Source organism: Lithobates pipiens, unplaced genomic scaffold (genome assembly GCF_037356315.1).
Source record: "Lithobates pipiens isolate NorthernLeopardFrog02 unplaced genomic scaffold, aLitPip1_a1.2 Scaffold_18, whole genome shotgun sequence".
Taxonomy (NCBI): Eukaryota; Metazoa; Chordata; class Amphibia; order Anura; family Ranidae; genus Lithobates; species Lithobates pipiens.
The window spans coordinates 382339492-382363233 of record NW_027507758.1 but is presented as its reverse complement, the minus strand read 5'-3'; the positions used below and the strand labels follow the sequence as shown (position 1 = coordinate 382363233).

General features: G+C 41.2%; 1 protein-coding gene across 1 annotated transcript in view; it reads left to right on the top strand.

Moving 5' to 3' along the window:
- Positions 1-23742, top strand: part of CSMD1 (CUB and Sushi multiple domains 1) — a 2539710-nt gene that overhangs the window by 1548839 nt on the left and 967129 nt on the right. Inside the window, exon 8 of the mRNA XM_077487775.1 lies at positions 12334-12421. Within this exon, the coding sequence (XP_077343901.1) occupies positions 12334-12421 (88 nt within the window). The remainder of the gene's footprint in view (positions 1-12333; positions 12422-23742) is intronic.

The window sequence follows — 23742 nt, the reverse complement described above, 5'->3', positions numbered from 1 at the left end:
CAGTGGAGATCAGCCTTTAGATCCATTCATTCGTCCACACATTGTATCCAACACTGGGAAATGCATTTAAAGATTTTGAATAGGTGGCAATATACACCCTTAAGATTATCCAAATTCTACCTGGGTACGTCTCCACAGTGCTGGAGAAAATGTGGGGGGGTAGGTAATTTATTACACATGTTCTGGAATTGCCCCAATATCAGAAGCCTCTGGAACCAAGTGTTCAAACTTATCTCCTTACTTACAGCAAATCAATATCCTCCATCCCCTCAACTAGCATTGTTGCATGTTGGAATGGAAGACTTTCTTACTAAACATAGAACAATGGTCAGTCATATTTTATTGGAAACCAGAGCCTTGATTCTGCGCTACTGGAAGTCTGAAACAGTGATAAATCTTTCTGACGTGACTAAGATGGTACATAGAAACTACACATTTGAACGTCTCATAGCGTATAAAAACATGAGGGGTCCGTTGTTCGATAAGCAATGGGAAAATTGGGTCAAATATAATTCTCACTGATATCGACATTTCTTATTATACATATGATATTTACGCTTTAGTAGTACTTGCCTTTATGTAACTCTGTATTTCTGATCGTATTACATGATTGTTTATAATGCATATCACTGATGTATGAGTAGATACTTCTTCTTTTCTTTCTCTTCTCCTGCCTTTTTTTTTTTTTTTTTTTTCTCTCTTCTTCTTTTATTCTCCTTATTTTCAAATCTTTCTGCTGCATAACAACTTGTTGGTTTGATGTCACAACTTACTTGTAATACTAATGTTGAGTATTCCATGAACATGTATGTACAACTTGTTATCTTTAATAAAAATATTGAAACAAAAAAAAAAAAAAACAAAAAAAAAAAAAAAAAAAAAGTAATCCTGAATCTCTATCAATCACATACGCCCTGTAAGTCTGTGTTTGACCAGGAGAGCTTTAGAGCACCGTGGTCGTTTTGAGCACCAGATGAGTTGAGTAAGCAGGGAGTTGAGAGATCGAAGATGGTTACTGTGCAGTGGGATGTGGAGTGTTCTGAAAAGGTATAATGTTTGAGGTAGTAAGAGTGTTTTAAAGGAGGCTAAACAGCTAGACCAGGACATTTCTATTTTGGCTAACCATTTTGTTCCTTTAGTTATTCTATCTATCAAGGGTAAGTAGTTGGCATCTGCTAATTTTTGGAGGTCTGCTGTTAGTTGTAGTCCCAAGTAGGATATGTTTGATTTACTCCATATGTAGGGGAAATCTGATTGTAGTTGTGAACAGAGAGGGGGGGGGGGGGTACCTAACTCCAAAACAAGTGATTTAGTAAAGTTTACTTTATAGAAGGAGATTTGGCTGAACTCATTGAAGATAGTGTGAGCATGAGGCAGTGATGTAGCTGGGGAGGTTAGGAACAAAATTATATCATATGTGAATGAATTTATGTCGTGGGGTCTGTCTTGGAGGGGGGAACCTGTTTAGGGTGGGTTTGAATCCTCTCAGCCAGTGGCTCTATAAGGAGATTAAAAATTGAGGGGGATAGGGGGTATCCCTGTCTTGTACCATTGGATATGGTAAAGGGGGTGGAAAGCATATTTGATGTGTAGATCTGTTTACATGGGGATGAGTAAAGGGCCAGGATGGTGGAGAGGATGGAACCTGTGAAGTAGTGTGTGTCATGTAGCCCCAATGTATCCTGTCAAATGCCTTCTCCACATCCAAAGAAAGGTGCAGAGAAGGCACACGCCAGGTCTTAGCATATTGTATGATGTTGATGACCCTCCGCATAACATCGGATGCTTGTCTACCTGAGGTAAAGCCTGTTTGGTCAGGTTTGATGAGAGTGGGTGAGAAAAGAAGAAGTCTATGGGCCAAGATTTTGGCGTACAGTTTAATGTCCGCAAGTAATGAGAAGGGTCTAAAATTTGAAGGGGTGGTAGATTCTTTACCTGGTTAAGGAATGGTGACAACAGAGGTTTTGAGCATTTCACAGGGAAACAAGGCAGAGGACATTGCATCAGCATAAACCGACTGTAGTGTTGAGGATAGAATGTTTTGAAAAAAGTATAATAGTCATTTGTTAATCCATCAGGTCCTGGTGATTTGCCAGATGGTAGAGTTTTTATCGTTTTTGTGATCTCAGGCTCCATAATGGGGGTCTTGAGAGAAGCTAATTGTGCCTGTGAGAGAGAGGGGAGGTTGATACTTGTCATAAAAGCTTGTATATTTTCATCTGTATGTTGTGGGGTATTAGGGTTTTTCTCAAGATTGTACAATGAAGAGTAGTATTCAGCAAATGATTTTGCTATATCTTTTGGGTTGAATATTTTTTATTATCTAATGCAGGGCTCACAGGGAGGATTCGGGTGTCAGGGCTGGGCTCAGCCCTTCCTTCTCTAAACCGGCCGCTCAGCTGTCGGCTAATTACCAGCTCCCATCTCTCTCCACAGTTACTCAGCTGTTGTTCATATCCTGCTTGTCAGTCCGGCCTACTTAAATCGTCCAGTCCAGAGGGTCTCTGCCTTCAGACACCGAAACCAAACAGGCTTCATGCCCATGCGTCAGGCGGGAGACAATATTAGAAGAACGCTTTCATTAACACATGCAGCTAAAACAAGGCATATTCCGACCTGCCTCCTATCTTTAGACATAAAGAAAGCATTTGTTTCGGTAACCTGGCCATATATGCAGTATATTCTCAAAAAATTGGGTTTCGGTAATAATTTTTTATCTTGGGTCTCTTCCTTATACAGCAATCCGAGGGCATACGTTAAATATATGGGTTACAAATCAAACATGATAGAAATTAGAAGAAGGACCAGACAGGGGGAATTTGTTGAGACCAACGGGAGCCATCTCCGCATCAGAACCCCCAATTTATTTTGGGAAACTGGTAAGGTCTTTCTAAGAGGGCACATTATTTTCTACTCCCCCCAATTTAAAAAACAAATACACCTCAATTATCATCAGGCCCATGAATCCCTTTGCTCTGCTTATCATGCTTTGAATCAGGATCATACCCCTGCCAGTTGGAAAGCTTGGCAATCTGCTAAGTGCACCTTTGATCACTGGGCTGCGCAGCAGGAGGCAATTAAAAAATCTTACTCTGATATCCAGATTCATAGGCATGGTAACAAGGTGGGTAGACTCTTAGCGAGGCTATGTTCTAGGCATCATACCCCTACTCGCATAAAGGCCCTCAGACCCCCTTCTGGCTCTATCATCAACCTGCCTTCTGATATCAACCCTCTCCTCACCTCCTTTTACACGTCCCTCTATTTCCGAAGATCCTATCTATGTAGATACTGCAAACTCATTACTTACTGTACTTCATCTCCCTGCGCTCTCACCCGCCCAACTCGATTCACTCAATGCCCCTATTACTGTGGAGGACATTCGCCTCACAATCAAATTCTTAGAAGCAGGTAAAGCTCCGGGACCCAAAGGCCTTCCCATGGAATTTTATAAGCTGATAGCAGATTTTATCCCGAACACACTACACTGCGTTTAGAAGGAGATGTGGGCCGAGGGACTGTACCTTCCATCATGTTTGAAAGCTCATATTAAGCTTATTGCCAAGAAAGGAAAGTAGCCTCTACTCCCAGGCTCTTATAGACCTGTCCCTCATTAACGTTGATGCTAAAATTCTCTCCAAAATATCGTGACCCGGCTAGCTCAGCTCCCCCCCTTTTATCTTTCATCAAGCTTGGTCAGGCTTTGTCCCACTCTCAATATTCACAAGGTTCTGTTGGCCATCGAATATGCTAAAGCCCACTCAGACCAGGATATAGCTATAATTTCACTTGATGCCGAAAAGATAATATCAACTTCTCTTGGCTATTCATGGTCATGAAAGCGTTTGACATGTCAGGTCCAAATTTGAACTTTATCCAAAAGACGTATGCCTCTTCTATGGTCCAACTTGTCACCAAGGACTTTGTCTACCAATATATCCACTAACCAAGGGTAAAATACAGGGATGCCCTCTCTCCCCTCTTCTCTTCAATCCTGCTATTAAACCACTCCCAATTCTCAATTCTTCATCAGGGTTTGGCGGTGTCATGATGGGCATTCAAAATTTTGCTTGGCCTTATTTGTTGACGATATATTGCTCTTCTCCACTGGCCATTCTTCTGATTTCTTCCTAAAAGTGAAGGTGGAACCAGGTTGCTCCACTTAAGGTTCTACAATTTGGCATTCCTTTTGAGGTAGGTTCTTGACTGGCTTTCAAGGAAATCCCATTATACCAACTATATGCTGGAGAGCGCCCTGGTGTCTGGTGGTACACTCGCTCCTTGCTCATTTAAAATCATTTTTTTTTGATCAGGGATACTGTCATTGCATGGACAGAAGTCTGTAGAATCCTTGGTTTGCCCTCCAGCATCTCCCATCACTTGCCTATACTGGGTAACCCAATGTCCCTACCCTCTACAGAACATAATGCATTTGCTCAATGGTCTGCTAAAGGTCTAATGTTGGACGCAGATGTCCTAGACATTACCTGTGGCTCATTCATACCCTTTTCAGAAATCACTGCTCACTACTCACTTCCTACATCGCAGGCCTTTCATTATCACCAGCTAATCAGCTATCTTAAAACCTGTTCCAGTACAATTCATAAACCTCTCCAAGTCGTGTTCATCGATACGCTGCTAGGCCAGAATCAATATTCTATTTCTGAAATATACTCAAACCTGCTCATACACCAAGTCTCTAAATACCGCCTGTCCCCTTCAAACCATGGATTTATTTTCTTGGCAAAGAGAATGCACCGAACTAATCATTGCAGGATACAAGAAGGTCCGCTCTCTAGTGATCTGTGATTTTTTGCATGAAACACAATTCAAGATTGCACATAAAGCCTACTACACTTTCCATCATAACCCTGCAGATCCATCTCAAGCTTCCTGTCACTGGTGTGCTGTCTCAAGACCAACCCTATTCCATAGGCTATGGGATTGTCCAAAAACCGCCTCCTTCTGGGATCAAGTCTGCAACTATATTCCCCTACTGTACCAAGTATCTGCACCTAAAGATCCTCTGCTATGTCTCTTTAGCTCTGAAGATATACTTAATCAGACAACACCAGTAACTGTCAAGAGCCTTCCCCAAGGGGTTCACATTTATCTTACTCTTATGCAAGCTTGGATTCATCCTACCCCGCCTCAACTGCCTGCTATGAAACAAGCACTCAGGTCTTTGTTGCTTGTGGAGAAATTAGACACTATTACCCAAAAATGTAAGTCCATGTGCTGCTTTTTTTTTTACCAGGTGGCACTGCTTCATGGAGTTCTCCTTCTCGCCAGAGGAAGTCTCATTGCATGAAACCATTCTGCTATACTGATTGGTATCTACAAGCTGACTTAACCAGCTCTTTAGGCAAGCTCAAATTCCGGAATTGCCCCCCCCCCCCCGCTGTTTTATATATCTTTTTTGTTCTTGTTTTAGCAGCCTGTCCTGTTTAGCTGGTTACAAGTTTAACAGCTTCCACTCCTCAGGTCTTATAGGTAAAGTCTTGTTTAGATCATATCTAAAATCTGTAAAGGTGATTTCTTGCCTCTCTCTGTACTCTGATTGCACTGGTTAATATTTGATATGTTTTTATACTGCCACGTGAAGGTGATATTGGTTGTTCTTGATGCTTTCACTGACCTTTTCCTGTATCATGAAGATTGTCCAAAGTGTAATAAATATATTTTAAAAGAATACCCTGCTCATTCCAACATATTCTTTTTTACTGGAGTTCCTCTGTGGCTTTGCTTTCTGGTAAAGAAAAACAAATAAGACCACAGCAGTTAAAAATTTAAAATATCTGTTTTTGGTTTAACCAGTTATCTATTGATCACTACTTATATGTTGGTAAGACTTCAAGAAAATTATTTCTCGGCTAGAATTTGAAATACATTTACATCTAACTAGGACATAATATACAGTAGGTGTTTTAGCCATATTCATAAATTATTTGTTGTATCTAGATTATTGAGGATTTTGACATCATTGTTTTTATACGACCTTGGGTGAAACTCAGCACTGCAATTGGAATATCTCACCATCTGTTCTCCTGAGCGTGATAAGAAACTAAAAATCTATAAATTCGTTTGACAGCAACCAAACAATTAAATATAAATTTTAAATTAAAGAAAACGTTTAAAGGAATCTATAAAGATAGAAATTGAACAGCTGTTATAACTGACATTTTTTAGTGTTGCAGATTCCAGGTTGCCTCCTGATCCTGATTTCTCTACCTAGTAAGACACTGACCTTAAACAATCATGCAGTCAAGGCAGTTTGAAAATTGTAAACTCCTCATCCTACATGCTTATTAACAGTGTCCTGTTAAGTTGTGAAGCTAGGTACAGGATGACAGCAACAGAACCTTTATCTTTTAAAAACAGTTAGCAATTGCAGACAGTATTTCTATATGATTGATCATGACTATATTTGGTCAGTTTTGTCACCCAGGATTCCTTGCTGTTTATATAGAAACAGACACCAACGGGGATCCCTCATTTTGTGACAATAGTGCTACTGCTGCACTAGCACTATTGTTACCGTTACCAAATGTCAGATTCCTGTACACTTATGTTTGTCAACAAAATCTGCCAGGGATTTAAAATTTTGCAGAAATAGCATTGGTTTTAAGCAGGCCATACATTATGCAATTTTCTTTCCTTCCACCACAGGTGGAAGGAAAAAAATTGCTTTATTCCTCAGTCGACACATACAGTGTTTAAGGTGGAATCCCTCCTGCAGCAATCTTGTGTTCTGCCAGTGTGGAGCCTTCCCGGTCAACCAAACACAATGATTTGTGTTGCAGGTGATAGTCTGTGGCACTAATCGTTTGGGGAAAACTGACAGGCTGGTTTTACACAAATTGATCGATTGACTTGTTTAAAATCAGAACTCTCAAACATCAGTTGAAATTTGGGGTATCCCTCCTGAAGCAGCTGAATTTCAATCCATGTATGGCTGCCTTTAGTATGGCAGCAGCACTAGAGTTAGCACAGATGCAGTGCTAGTGTAGCTATCATCTACTACCACAAAAAGGAGTTTCCCATTAGCTTCCCAGGTGACATCATTAACAAATTATGGTCATGACCACATTTTGTCAATGACATCACCTGTTTGGGTACATTGAAAAGACAGCTGGGATTTGTTATTTGTGACAGGAGTCGCAGCAGGAGAGCTCAGTGTAACTGCTGGTCTTGGAGGTCATCAGGGATCACCAATTGTGATTGACATCAGATTTAGATTACTGGACAATGTGATTGATTTTAAATGTATATTGGGAAACAGTTTTTATCTTTTATTTTTTATCAAGAAAATGTTATACAGTATCTAGGTTTTTATTTACTATTTTTAATTTATAGTACTTTTCAAATGAGTAATAAGGAGCCTTACTCATTCACGTAGAGGGGCCAGAAAATCTGGAGGCTCCCATATACTTTAAGGAGACTTTCAGATTCTGATACAACAAAAACGGTGTCTGTCTTCATTTCAGGCTGCAAAACAACAAAATGTGATTATTTTAAGGGGGGGGGGGGAGTGATCCTTATAACCACAGTATTTTCATAAATTTAGATTTTTGATTGTTGGCATGAAGTCCTGAGACTGGGGCAAAGTTACGCAGTTGATTAAATAGGTTGGGAAGGAATAGAATGGGTTTTGTAAGAAAAATGCCCACATCATCAGTGAACATCATTTGTGGTAGTAGTTGGCTGCGTTTAGGCCCAAATTATCAGAGGATTGACAAATAAGATGTCCCAAGGATTAAATTGATAAGACAAAAAGTAAGGGCGACAGAAACCTGCCTAGCACTAGACTTGTGCACAACGGAAAATTTAGTTTAGTTTCGGTTCATTGTCATTTGTAAAATACATAATTTCGTTCTGTTATGTCGGTTATGTTACGTTAATTCGTTTTCCGATAATTCGTTATTATTGAGTGTCTAATTCATTCCTTCGTATTCGTTGAAATTCGCTATTTATGTATGTATAGACATTCGTGATTATGATTCGTAGTTTGGAAAGTCGTTTGTTTATTGAATCTTTTAACACACACAATGGCAACGTCTCTTCTCCTCGGCTCAAATACAATACAACACCCTTCTAACTCAGTTCTCAGGAATGCACTTTGCCAGTAATCCATCCTCCAGCACAAAATTAATTAGCTGATTGGACTATAAGATTTACTTTGAGCTGACCTTTTGTTTCATTAGATTTTTAAAGAATTACCGAACCATGTCGAATTCATTTGAATTCAGTCGTTATATTTCTTTCGTATTCGTTGTAATTAGTTATTTTTTTAGTCGGACATTCGGATGCATCCGAATGTCCAAAAGATGCAAAATTCGGCCGAATTTCGATTCGTTACGAAACGAATTGCACAAGCCTACCTAGCACCACAATGGATAGGAAAGTCATTTACCTGGAAGCCAGAGTATGTTATAAATGTGAGTAGGTCAGTATAAAGTGCTTGGATCCAAGTAAGACAGTTATTTCCAAACCCCCATTTATGAAAAAATATAGTACGATGAAAGGCTGTCAAATTTTTTGATATTTAGGGACAGTAATAGAAATGCGATGTTTCTGGAGTTAACTAAAGCTATGAGATAAAGATGATGATGGGCAGTATCTCTGGTTTGGTGGTCAGGTATGGAACCTACATGATCTGGGGAGATGAGGCTAGCTATATTAGAATTTAAGTTGGTGGCACACATTTTCACTAGTAGCTTAGCGCCAGTATTAATCATGGACATAGGTCTGAAATTAGACCAATTATTATTGGCTGTAGATGGTTTAGGAAGCTTACTAATAGCTGCTGTAAGAGATTCAGGATGAAAATGTTCTCTACTAAAGATGGGCCGAACGACCCCCCTGTTCGGTTTGCATCAGAACTTCCGAACAGGGGAAAAGTTCTAATATGAATGGCTAATGCCATTGAAGTTTATTGAAGCCTAACAGGGAAGTGCCAATTTTGAAGGCTATATGCAAGTAATTGGCCATAAAAGTGGTATGGGGTTCCATGTCCTGTCTTGGGGGACATGTATCAATGCAAAAAAAAATATTTTGAAACGATAATTTTTTCAGAAGCAGTGATTTTATTGATGATTAAAGTGCAACAATAAAAATGAAACATTTATTTAAATATAGTGCCTGGGGGGCCCCCTTAGTCTGCCTGTAAAGTGGCACATCTCTAGCTTGTATATAACATGCTGCAACAAAAATTACATTTGTATAGAAAACAAATTTAAATTGATTCACGGTTGCAATTGCCATCTATTAAAAAAATTAAAGAAGAAAATTGCGTTTTTTGGGAAGTCGGAGGTGCAGCGAGCATCAGGCTTGACAATGGATTTACATTAAGAGACACTGTTTTTTTATTTTTTAATAAAGGATTTGTCAAAAACTTTTCTCCTGTTTTTATTTTTTGTACGCTTTTTTGGTTAAAGGGTAGGGGTGCAATGGATGGGATTTCCATAAGCTCCCCACCTGCAGACCCCAACAACCACAGCCTAGGGTTGTCAGGAAGAGACACTTGTCCCCATTAACATGAGGACAAGGTGCCTTGGGTGGGGGGGGCAGAGCTCCCTTTCCTTAAAGCACCCCCCATGTTGAGGGCATGTGGCCTGGTATGATTCCAGAGGAGGGATCGCTTGCTCGTCCCCCCTTTCCTGACCTGCCGGACTGCATGCACCTAATAAGGGTCTGGTATGGATTTTGGGGGGGGACCTTAAAATTCATACCAGATCATTCTGTTCTGCACAGAATGAACTGTGCAGCATGTAGTGTGTTGCAGAGTGTTTGGCGGGGAGGGTCATGAAAGTATTATCCAAGTAAAGCAGTTTATGCAAATGTTTTTGTGATCACATTCTATCTGGATAACTCTGCCTCTAGTGGTGGTCTTATTCCAAAGGAGAACTGGAAAGCTAACCAAAGGGGAGTTAATATAAAAATAGGCATTTAGCATAATCTTGATATTCAAGCAGATTGCAGGATCACTAAGTAAAGAATCATTCAGTTTCCAATATGGAGGGGATCCCCTGGGAAGGCAAGAGTGCAACATCAAGAAAATTAAACCATGGACATACCAGGAAACAGGGCAAATGGAAGAGGAAGGATCCTGGAAAAGGGTAAAGGTAGATGTAAGTAAGTACAGTATAATCTCTTCAAGAAAAGGATTGGTGTGGAATGAGAGTAGGAGGAATAATCCTGGGTTGTGGGTAGAGGCTGTAGTTTTTTTTTTTTTATGACACTTTTGCAGGCGTGCATTATACTGGTTTGGAACTTCACATTCAGGTTTAACCACTTCAATACAGGGCATTTTCACCCCTTTCCTGCCCAGACCAATTTTCAGCTTTGAGCACTGTTACAATTTGAATGACAATTGTGCGGTCATGCAACACTGTACCCATATGAAATTTTGATAATTTTCTTTCCACAAATAGAGATTTCTTTTGGTGGTATTTGATCACCTCTGTGTTTTTTATTTTTTGCGCTATAAACAAAAAAAGAACGTAAATTTAAAAAAAAAACACAATTTTTTTTTACTTTTTGCTATAATAAATATCCCATTAAAAAAAAACAAAAAAACATTTTTTTCCTCAGTTTGATATGTATTAGTCTACAATAAGCGTATATTGATTGGTTTGAACAAAAGTTATAGCGTCTATAAAATAGGGCATACATTTATGGCATTTTTATTGTTATTTTTTTTTTTACTAGTAATGGCAGCAATCTGCAATTTTTATCATGACTGCGATATTGCGGCAGACACTTCGGACATTTTTTACATTATTTTGTGACCATTCACATTTATAGAGGCGATCAGAGCTATAAGAACACTCTGATTATTGTGTAAATGTGACTGGCAGGGAAGGGGTTAACACTAGGGGGCAAAGAAAGGGGTTAAAATGTGTATCCTAGGTAATGATTCTAACTGTAGGGGACTCACAAGGGAAGGAGACCGATCGTGTTCCTCTGTACTGGGAACACACAATCGATCTCCTCTCCTCTGACAGTCCTGCTGTGTTCACGGCAATCACGGTTACCCGGTGGACATCACGGCCGCTGGGCACGCCATTGGGTACCTAGTGATGGGGCGCACGCATGCCCCCTAGAGGCTCAGAAAGTAAAAGACGTCATATGATTGCGGCCCAGAGGGACAAAGGGTTCCTGCCGCCATCATATGACTATGCACGGTAGGGAAGTGGTTAAGGCATCTCCCAGATACATTATTTAAATAATTTATTTTTGCTTAATGTTGCCATTTAAGTTGAATTAAAGACCTTTTCCCTGCTGAGTGGTATTTTTTTTTTCATTTGCACTGGTACAGATCCCCCATGGCAGTGCCCAACTCCCTGTGCCCTTCTTTAACAAAAGCTTGCAAATTGGACTTGAAAGAAAAATTTACCTCAAGAGACTTTAATAGGGTTTGTCTCTATAGTCTGGGTTTGCAGATTTCCCACTGGGTTCAGCAAGCATCCAGCAAACTTAGATGTATTCACAATCCTCACATGTTTATTTTTAAAGTGCCCTTATATGTTGATCTTTAGCTACAGTACATTAGACCATTTAATACTATTTTGGCAGCAGGTATACTTTATGGTAGAGGCCAACTATGCTGTTTGCTTGAAACTCATATGAAGCTACCGGAAATACACTTGCAAATGTGTCGTAAACTTTATTTTTTTGTCCCTCCTTTCTAGAAGTTCAGTTTAGGGAACTTTTGAAACTGAATTTAGTCATTCATATGATTGGCTAAATCATTTAAATACCAGACCATCTAAAACTGAGCTTAAATATGATAAAACACAAATTTTACTTATAGTGAACACTGAGATATCTAGATACTGGATTATTTTCCTGTGAAATTTCCCACCTATGGCAAAGGGTTGACTTGAGGTTATATGTTTTTGTTGTCACTGTCACTTGTCACTGTAATTTATTTCCAACAATTTAAAAACAAGTTGGTTATTATATTAATTGGTAACTGGCCTAATTGCATTGTGTGTACTTACAGTGGTGGATTTGAAACATTACAATCTGAACTGTAAGTAGGAAGTGTAAACTTTTTAATGTTGCCTTGGTTGAAGTGTCCAAATACATTATCAATGAATTATAATGCAATATTTATATATACACAAGTAATGTTGGTGTATCAGTTTCCTGCAAATTGGAGAGGAGGAAGGTGGGTCTGAAACATGATTTATAGAGTTTACCTTGGGTTGTGAAATACACAATTCAGCTACATTCATTATGTTTAAGTTTATTAGCAAGTGATTATCTCTTAATATGGAATAAAAAAGTATTTGAATGTTACATATTACATTTTTTTTTTTTTTACAGTAAGTCAAGGAGGTGTACCAACAGCTACAGATATGTGTCCAGATCCTGGAGTACCAGAAAGTGGTAAAATAACTGGATTTGATTTCAGGTATTTTTTTCATTACGTATAAAAATTTTCTCTATTGGATTGATTTGTGAAGAATTTACAAAGCCATTTGGTTTGTGCAAATGGGACAAACATTGAATGTCATTAAGCTATATCTATTGCTTTTTGAGTGTAAAGCATTGATATTAAATGGAAAATACTGCATTTGCTCACTTGACAGAGCTAAGTGTTATAAGAGGTTGTTATGCTACTTTGCTCTATCTAGTAGGCAAATGTGGCATTTTCAGCTTTAAATAAATGCCTAATAACATTTGTTTTGTTTGTCCCCCTATTTGCACAGACCAAATGTACATGCACTTTCACTAGGGAAACGGCTATGCAAATTATTTATAAATCAAGCTTATGATCCTTATAAATCAGTGTAAAAAATGAAAAATGTGTTAAATTCAATTTATAATAAAAATGGTTGGTTTCCATTTTATTCTGATTTTACAGTGTTACATATCCTCACATCAATGTATCACATCAAGGTATGTTTAGCAATTCCATTTTAAGAAATATATAGGTGACCAAGACATACCATCATTTTTCATTTTAAGTTTTAATATCACTAAAAAAAAACATTATATTTGCCATTGGTTCACCTGAGCTTGGATTAATAAAGAATAAAAAAATAGGACATTGCTAGCCTAGCAATTAGTGCCCCGATATGCTAATCTCACACCATATGTCTTTGAGCTCTAGGTGGGAGCTTCAAGAGAGGGGTTCAAAATCAACTCAAACTAGTGTTAGCATGCAAACACTCCACAAACACATTGCAAAATTTGTTGCAAACACATGCCTGTGTGTTTATGGTGCATTACCATAGAAGGAATTGAGATGCTTCCACTCCCTCGAAACTTGACATAAAGCTTTACCTGCCATATTAACAGATAAAAAAGTATATAAATACAAACCTATACATTGGATGCATATGAACCCCAATTGTGACTCTGAGTGCCCGCATGAACAAAAAAGTAAAATAATGTTATGAATAGATTAGTCCTAAGGGAGATATCAAGGTGTTATGTGTCCAGGGTATACAGGAAAGGAGAGAGTGAACAGTCTTGGCAAGTTCCCCCGGCGAAGCATAAATGGGTCAGAGACCCAACCATTTACTGACACCCTGGCCTGATATAGAAGCCTCACCCATTTATTAAAATATCATCCAAAGCCAAAGTTTCTAAAGCATTGCCACAGTTAGCGCCACTCTGAGTCAAATATGTTTCATAAAGAACTGTCTAGTGTTAAAAGCAGTATTTTTCCAGGCATAAAGCCCATTTGGTCGGGGTGTAATAGGGAGAGGATGACCTGATTTACAGTGGTTGTAAACCCTTTTGTGTGAGTTTTACCTATAGGAAAGCCTAGAATAAGGCTTACCTATAGGTAGTGGAAATATATCCCAAACATGCACGGTTTAGGAGATATTTCACTTGTAGTGTGCCAATGATGTAATCTGTGCATGAGCTGTGAAGAAACAGACCTCTATGCCATTTCTTCCCCCAGCGTGTGCCATTACCGATGGCTCCCATGCAAATGTGTGAGAGTGATGACACGCGGCTCCAGCCAGTCACAGAGCCAGAGTCTGCGGTCCCATGGAAGGAAGAGTGGCAAAGATGGATGCAGCCTGTACAGGGGACAATGATGGATTTGTTTGCAGTGTGACATAATGGGCTAGTATGCAAGGCATACTAGCCCATTATGCTTTCATTTGCAGTCTTTGCAGGGAGCAAAAGAGCAAGTAAAACCCATCAGAGTTTACTTCCTCTTTAAGCAAATGGCAAAGAACTTAATATCAGCATGTAGTATGTAAATGGTTCTATATGATTCAGGCAATTCTGTGTTTTTGCCAGGATTGGAGACAAGGACAATAAGTGCTTCTCTTATAGATTTAGGCAGAGAAAACAAGTCACATTTTAGCTTTAAAAAGGGGCAGAAGCTTGGGAATTAGGGTCTCACTATGTTTTGCATAAAATTATAAAGGTCCATCATCCATCCATCAGTACTTGGGGCCTTGGCATGGGAAAATTGTGACACAGCCGAAGCAACTTCCTTGGCAGAGAGGGGTGCATCCTGGGCCTCTACTTTCTCAATAGTCACTTTAGGGGAAATTCACTAGTTTTTAGGAAATCAAATAATTCCAAGTCTGTATAGGAGATTGTGAAGGAGTATAAGGTACTGAAAAATCAGCAAAACTCTGTGTTGATTAAAAAAAAAATTTCCAAAAAAAAGTTGCAGAGAAATTAAATCTTCAAAAGACTTACCAAGCCTCTTTTTGTGAGTGTTTCTCCTGTCCTGACACTCCAGGACCGCCAAACATATGATACCCAGTCAGGAAATTAGATTCCTAATTCATGTACCTTGAAAGCTTAAGAATGTTTCTTGGATTTGAGGCCCGTCTATGTGGCTGAGCTGCAAGAGTCTCACAGATGTGGTATCCTCATATCCAGAAATTGTAGCATAATGTGTTTTTGGGTGTAATTATAAGTATGTCTATACTGTGATAAATTTTACTCATTGAAAGCTGAGTGTAAAAAAAAATGTTTCTCTAATATGTTAGAGGGCCTTTTTTGCAAAACAATGTAATTTTGTAGGTGTAACCCCTGCTCTGAGTCTTGTATGAAATGTATGCCCCTTAAAAGCCTGAAGGGACTCCTTGAGTTTGAGGTCCCTATATGAGTCTTAACAGAGAAAAAAGTCGGACACATGTAGTATCTCCATACTCAGGAGTAGAGATGGGCTGAACTGCTCCCTATTTGGTTCACAGCAGAACTCCTGAACAGGGTAAGAGTTCTGCCTCAAACAGCGAATTCCATTCAAGTCTATGGGAGCAGAACATGTAAAAGCTTTTCCAATCAGGGTGTGTCAGGGCGAACACCTGCCGAACACTCTGCATATTTCATGTGTTCCCCAAATGAGGCGAACAGTCAATGCTCAGTCAAAACTCATGCTCGGGCTGAGCCATTCACCCAAATTTATTCAGGAGGAGTAGAAAAATGTGTTTTTGGGTTGTAAATGCAAATATGCCCCTGCTATATATAAGAAATTACTTGTTAAAATGGCAACTTTGTGAAATAGGGTGAAGGGAAGGATTTTTACATTTTAATGCTGCTGTGTCCTAAAGCTTCTTTACAGCATCTCCACATGCAATACAGTCATAACAGGCAAATGTTTTTTCTTGGAGGGGGAAAGCAGGTGACAGTGACAGTGTAGTTTTCTGAAAGAATATTGTAGAATGGTCACTATCTGGGGTCCCCTGTTGTTAATATAGGCTTCAAAATTGTAATAAGGTCCCTGCTCACATACCACCACAACCACTAGGCCAAGGTTTTATCGAAGAGGCCTTTGCCCTGGTCAACATGGGGACAGAGTTCTCAGCCAGCGAGGCCCTCCTTTCCAACCCCCCCATGCTGAAGGCACGTGGCCTAGTATGATTCAGGAGGGAGAATTGCATGCTTGTCCCCCCTTTGCTGGCCAGCCGGGTTGCATGGTTGGATAAGAATATGTTTTTTTCATGGGGTTCCTACTTACCATTAATATCATACCCAAACTTTCTGGTATGGAATTGGGGGAACCCGCACCATTTTTTTTTGTCTTGTTGTGTGGGTCCTCCTTAATATCTATACCAGACCCTCATCAAGAATAAAAGTCTGGTATCTATTCATAAGTGGATCTCCTTGCCTTTTGTGGGGTCCCATTAGCATCTATATCATACCCTCATCTAGAATAATGGCGCGTACACACGATCAAACAATCGGGTGGAAAAGTCCGGCAAACTCAAGTCCGCCAGACAATCCCCCTGTGTGTAGCCTCCTGCATACTTTTTTGACCCAAAAGTACGGCGGACTTAGAAAGTAGTTTTGCACTCCAATCTTCCCGCCGGACTCGCATTTTGGCAGACAATCCGGCCGCGGGTATGCCAGTCCGCCGTACTTTTGAAATGAACGGACTTTTCCCGCCCGGAGAAAAGTCTGCTCATTTCGAGCGGGTCTCCAGGTAGGCGGGGCCCGCGAAGGAGATGTCGCTGGCCCCGCCACCTGGTATGGACTTAAAGGGGAACCCCAACGCCAAAAAAATCGGCGTGGGGGTCCCCCCAGGTCCACACCAGACCCTTGTCCGAGCACGCTACCCGGCCGGCCAGGAAGGGGGAGATAAGCGAGCGCCCCCCTCCTGAGCCGTACCAGGCCGCGTGCCCTCAACATGGGGGGTGCCTTGGGGAAGGGGGGTCGCGCGGCCCCCCCACCCTATAGCACCTTTTCCCAAATGTTGATGAGGACAAGGGCCTCTTCCCGACACCCCTGGCCGTTGGTTGTCGGGGTCTGCGGGCGGGGGGCTTATCGGAATCTGGGAGCCCCCTTTAATAAGGGGGCCCCCGGATACCGGCCCCCCACCCTATGTGAATGAGTATGGGGTACAATGTACCCCTACCCATTCACCTGTGAAAAAAAGTACAAAAAAAACACAACACAGGGTAAAAATAGTTTATTGCACAGCTCCGGGGGTCTTCCATCGTTGGGGGTCTTCTCGCCGGACTCCTCCGCTATCTTCTGCTAGCTCTTTTGCTAGCGGAGGAGCCCGGCTTTCTTCCTCGCCGTCGGCCTCGTCTTCCGACTTCGGGGGTCTTGTCCCCCTCTTCGGGGGTCTTGCCCCCCTCTTCGGTTCTTCTGCCGGGCCACCGCGCCTTCTTCTAGCTCTTTTACAGGCGGTGTCCTGTCGCCGCCACGAGAGAATGCTGGGACTGTGACACCATAATGGGTGGGGACATCATCCGGTGATGTCCCTATATAAGTCGCTGCGCGCCCGGTCCCCAGTCATTGTGAGCGGAGGGAACGACGAGTCAACATCTGAAGAGAAGAAGAGAAGAACAGAAGGCGGCGGCGGCGGCGACAGAAGACCGGGCCACCGCCTGTAAAAGAGCTAGAAGAAGGCGCGGTGGCCCGGCAGAAGAACCGAAGAGGGGGGCAAGACCCCAGAAGAGGGGGACAAGATCCCCGAAGTCGGAAGAAAGCCGGGCTCCTTCGCTAGCAAAAGAGCTAGCAGAAGATAGCGGAGGAGTCCGGCGAGAAGACCCCCGAAGACGGAAGACCCCCGGAGCTGTGCAATAAACTATTTTTACCCTGTGTTGTGTTTTTTTTTGTACTTTTTTTCACAGGTGAATGGGTAGGGGTACATCCGGTATCCGGGGGCCCCCTTATTAAATGGGGCTCCCGGATTCCGATAAGCCCCCCTTCCCCAAGGCACCCCCCATGTTGAGGGCACGCGGCCTGGTATGGCTCGGAGGGGGGCGCTCGCTCGTCCCCCCCTTTCCTGGCTGGCCGGGTAGCGTGCTCGGACAAGGGTGTGATGTGGACCTGGGACGGAGGACCCCAACGCCGATTTTTTTCAGCGTTGGGTTTCCCCTTTAAGCCCATACCAGGTGGCGGGGCCAGCGACGTCTCCCTCGCGGGCCCCGCCTACCTGGAGACGCGCTCGAAATAAACAGACTTTCCTCCGCGTGTGTGGGCGAGTCCGTTAATTTCAAAAGTAGGGGGGATAGTACGGTGGACTTAGTACGCCATATTAGTCCGCTGAAATAGTGCCGTGTGTGGGCAAGTAGCTCGTTCGGAAAGTCAGACGGAAAGTCTGGCGGGAAGTCCACCAGACTAAGTCCGTCGGATAGTCGGCTACGTGTGTACGCGGCATAAGGGTCACTAGTCAGCAGTGCTGCTGCTCACTTTGGTCTTCCTGACCTTGGGCTCCTCTGACTTGCTCAGTCTCCATTTGAAGTACCCTACTACTCAGAGCCCACTCCTGATTTTACTGGATAGGGTTCCCTCAGAACCCCAGGCTATCCTACTTCTCAGGAACACAGGACTCCCCCCAGCCCCCTTTTTTTGGCTAGCTAGTCACCTCAGCTTTCCCAATCTCTCTAGACCCATGTAACCCCTCTAACATAGGTTACCTTCTCTGGAGCAGGTCATTCCTACTGATTGGAGCACTCCACAATCTTCACACACAGCTTGTGTCTCTGAATTGCAGCAACTGCTGAGCTTATTGTGATACTGACCATATGTGCCCTTGCACAGACTGTAGGCAAATAGCAAAACCTGGACACCAGATTGAAGGTTCTGTCCCACCCCAAGACACTTTAGAACTTTCAAGCTCCTGGCCCTAATCTGGAATTGCCAAATCCAGAAAAAAATATAAAGCACAGCTTTCTCCATTCATTACAAACTTCTCAGAAATGTTTAAACTGAGAATCCTTTGTCTTTTCTATACCCATTTTATATATATAGAGAGAGGGGTGTTTTTTTTTAAAAACATATACACATTATTTTTTTCAATGTCATTGCAATAAAACTATTTAGATGTATTTTTTGACAGATTATAAATATATAAAGATTTAAGAACATAGGGACCGTTAATATTTTGTGAGGATATGTGGTATAAATATGCTATAGACCTAGGTACACAGGTATTAATATGGATGTTTAGTTTGTCAGTAATATAAGGATCATTTTAGGATTGACTAGAGGGAAGATGAGTAATTGGATTTATTTTGGAAGATTTTGATGACATTCCAGAAAGCATTTTTTTTCCACCAAGGACTTCTTGCTGAATATAAAGCAATCATAGATTAACATGCTTTAGGTCTAATATACATTTTTTAAATCAGCTTTCAGGAGAAATCAATTCAGCCAGTGTTGTTCCATCTCATGTTGTAGCCCAAATTATAAAACACCAATTGTTTTCCATGGTTGTGTATATAGTGTAGTGTAGTGCATAGGTAGAAAAGTACAGTGAATGTTCCTGTGCATTATATGATTTATGGTATATTTGTCATCACATCCTAATAATGTCAAACAACATATGCATTTATATTCATATTTACCCTTTTAGATTATTTAGTAAAGTCACCTAATGCATTTATGTAATCAAGCTGTGCTCCATACTTAGCAGTTGGCCAATCCTCTTAATCCAGTACAAAATGCATTGTCTGTTTTATTGAGCATAATAAATTCCCCAGTCCCCAGAGAGCCCCCACTTACATCAGGGTCCCCAGAGAACCTCCCCTCCCCTCCCCTTGGGGACACAGAGACTCGGTGGCTATGGGCCCCAAATTAAGGGCTATAGCCCCAAAAGCCACCCCCTAGCAATGCCACTGATTAAGATGTTTTGATATTAGCTCGCACTGCTCCATTATTAGCTTTTGTGGCCTGACAATTTTCTACCTGATGCCATACCATCCTCATACCGTATTTGAACATATAATCTTTGAATGTTCAGATTTCCTTTTACCTAACTTTATGTAAGCAGTCCTCGCAACTTACGGTACATTTTAATGTGCACCACTTTCTGCTCTTTTTTTGTATACATTGCGAAAACTCAACACAAATAATTAAAGATCTTGAGGAACAGCTGTGTTCTATTTTTTTCAACAAAGCAAAGATATAATTATAATTTCTAATGCAGCCATGTACCCTATTGATTGGTGTGCATTGGGAATATGAGTAATAGATTCCTTTGTCTTTAGTGGAGTTTAATCTACAAAAAAAAAATGTCTGTAGTTTTAAATGGTAGAACTAACCTATTCATAATTTTCTTTAAATGTTGAATTTGGGAAGGCTGCTAATATGCTAATAAGCTAACCTCTCAAGCCAGAACCTCAAAACAAAATTGTACTTGTGTCCGCTGTGCTTTTAAATTCATTAGAAGTCAGCGGGAACCTTTTATATGGGTGCCTAATTCTTGCCTAAACAACAATACCATACACAGGAAAGCTCCTAGTTTGTTGAATTTTGCCATATGTGTATAACTATTGGATGAAAAAGTCTGCAGCAACAAACTGTCTATTTTTTGCAGAAAGGATATACTGTAGCTTTGAATTACATTATTATTAATTACATTATTATATAGCAAATAAATAAATTCTTATTTAATGTTTCCCTGCTACCTCTGTAACTATTTAGGCATAGGGGGGTATTTTCAACATGCCAGGTAAACAACTCTTCTAGTATCTTCTTCAACTCTTATAGTAACTTTATCAATTATGAACAATGGTACCCAGAACCATGACCCTTAATATGTAGATGGGATCTGAAACATTGGCTGCTGCTGATTATATCCCCAAAACACATAAAAATAACACATAAAAATATTTTCCACATTGTAGAGGGGGCCCTAAGCAGTGTTGCCAGTAAAGAAAGTGCACTTTCATGTTGCCCGTAAATGGCAGAAACTTGCCAGTTAAAACTACTCTTGTCCCTGAGCTTCATTAACCCTTCCTCCCCCCTCCTTGAGCACTTTACCAACAGTTCACTTACCATGCACAGTTCTAGAGCTGGTTGATTAGTAATCAGCTAAGTTTGGCTGGGGCTCAGCTGAGATTTGGCTTGGGTGGGGATTGCCTTGAGTGGAGATTGCCTTAGGCGGTGGAGGGTTGGCGGGTCACTGGTCAAGTGCGCTGTAACATTGTGGTGCTTGGTGCCTTTTCAACAAATTTGAAAGCATCAGCAAGGAAGAGGAAGGGGAGAGGAGAACCAGAGCCTTCAGGCAATTACAGGTAAGTGTGTAACATAGTCAGTCACTCTATTGGGGGGGGGTCCTAGATGTAAAGGCCCCCCCTTATATCAATGTCCTCACTCGCCTCTTACATTACTGAACCTCTTTAGCTTAGTGTATTCACTTTGCAGACTCTGGTATAAAGGGCAACTCTGCTGACCCTGATGTAAGGAAGAATGTTCTGGACTCTGGTATAAAAGACACTCTGGTGTAAGAGGTTCTCTGGTCACCAGAGCCCTCCCACATCCCATAGCAGAATTCACAGAGTTCCCCTTACATCAGAGTTAGCAGAGTTACAGTGCAGTGGAAAATCTGCAGACTCAGGGGTAAGGGTGGGCTCTGGTGACCAGAGAATGTCTAACACTAGAGTTCCCCTTTACACCAGACTCCACAACATTCCCCTTTACATCAGTGTTTGCAGGTTTCCCTTTTACATCAGGGTCCACAGAGTTACTGCTTGCACTGTAAGGCAAACCCTGTGGACTCTGATGTACTGTTAGAAACTCTGATGTAAAGGAGCTCTGGGAATACTCTGAACCCCGATGTAAGGGGGAGTCTAATGTTTTGGCAGGAAAAGGGCCCGCTGCAGAATATGTAAAAGGGTCCTGATGCAGGACCATAATAAAGGGCTCTGCAATGGGAGTAAAGGGGGGGGGGGGCATTTCATGATGCAAAGGGGCTCTGAAGGTTCTAGTTACTCCTGCAGTGTGACTTTATTTTGAAGGTGACAGGACACCTTAACACTGCTAAGCCCTGTCACACTCACCTCTCACTCACCTAAGACTTCTGGAGCTCTGGGGCTTATTTTTCTCATTATTGGCATGAGTGGAGCCTTGTGTCTAGGTTTTGCCTAAGGCCTCACAAAACCTATAGCCGTCACTGAAGGGGGTGTTCTTAGTTAGCATATAATGCAATACAATTTCAAGCTGGCCAATTGTGTCAAAGTGACCCCTTTTTGGCCAGTCCCTACACTTACTTGCAGATTTCCCAACTCTTATTTGCTACAATAGCTACTCTGAAGAGTGTGGACATATAGGGCCAAAATGAGACAGAAATTGCTGGAGGTGAAAACAGCTCTGGACCACAATCAAGCCATGCACATTCACAATGGGAAAAACACAAAGTTTAAGAGGGTGGGCAGCACAGCAGATAAAATAGTTATCTATGCAAGTAACCAGGTGGATCCCCCAAAAAAAAACACCCAACTAGTCAATGTGAAATTACAGGGGGTTACAGCACAGTAAGCATAAACTTATAGTCAATAATATAATAATATAGCAACTTTAGGTATCCCTGCCCTTTTTAGGGACTGACCAGAGAGAGATCATTTTGATACAGTTGGTTAGCTTGTTCTTAATGACATTGACTTCATGTTAGGGGTTATTTTCCTGCTGTGGAATTAATTTGGCTCCAATCACACACCACCCTGATGCTGATGGTATGGCATGATGGTTTAATATCTGTCTGTATTTATCAACATTGAGGACTACATTAATACTGGCCAAATCTCCAACTCCATTTGCAGAAATACAGCCTACGCTTGCAAAGAACCTCCACTTCGCTTCAGAGTTGCCTGCAGACACTCGTTATATTGCTTTCCAGCCCTTAGCAAACAAACTGCCTCCCGGTACAGCCAAATATTACTGATCAGTCCAGGCACCTAGTGACATTTTTTCTCCACTGAGTGTCCTCAATGCCGATACGAGCAGATGCTTATCCATCATGCCATACCATCAAGGAGGTCCATGATTTGCCCCAAATGTATTATGCAGCAGGACAATGACCCCAAAAGAAGAACAAGGAGTCCTGGAAGCGATGGCTTCGCCCTCACAAAGCCCTGATCTCAACATCATGAAGTTTGTCTGGGTTTATATGAAGAGACAGAAGGATTTGAGGCAGCCTGCATCCACAGAAGATCTGTGGTTAGTTCACAAAGATGTTTGGAACAAGCTACCTGCCAAGTTCCTTCAAAATCTTTGTGCAAGTGTACTTAGGAGAATTGAAGAATTGATGCTGTTTTGAAGGCAAAGAGTGGTCATCTCAAATATTGATTTGATTTGGATTTTTCTTCTGTTCATTTGCTTTCCATTTTGTTAATTGATTAAAATAAACGATTAATGCTTCTATTTCTGAAAGGATTCCTAATTGACAGCATTTTTTCACACCTGCCTAAAACATTTGCACAATTCTGTATATGAATGAATGAACGAATGAAATACTTGTATAGCACACAATGCGAACTGAATCGCCTCTAGGCGCTGTGGCGAGCTTTGATCATCTGTATTTAAAAAAATAGCATTTCTGTATATGCATTTAAAAAAAAAAGGACCAAGATATATCCCTGGGAATGGCAGACCAGTTAGCCTAACATCAATAGTATGCAAGCTCTTGGAAGGAATGATAAGGGAATATATACAAGATTTTAGTAATGAAAACTGTATCATTAGCAGTAATCAGCATGGATTCATGAAAATTCGTTCTTGCCAAACAAATCTACAAAATAAGGTCTGTCGGCATGGACCAAAGGGTGGGTACCTGGATTGAAAACTGGCTACAAGGGTGAGTTAAGAGGGTAGTGATAAAAGGGGAGTACTCAGAATGGTGCGGTGTGGAAAGTGCGGTCCCCCAGGGTTCTGTTCTGTTACCAATCCTATTTAATTTGTTCATAAATGACCTGGAGGATGGGGTAAATGGTTCAATCTCAGTATTTGCGGACAATACTAAGCTAAGCAGGGCAATAGCTTCTCCACAGGATGTGGAAACCTTGCAAGAGATCTCAAACA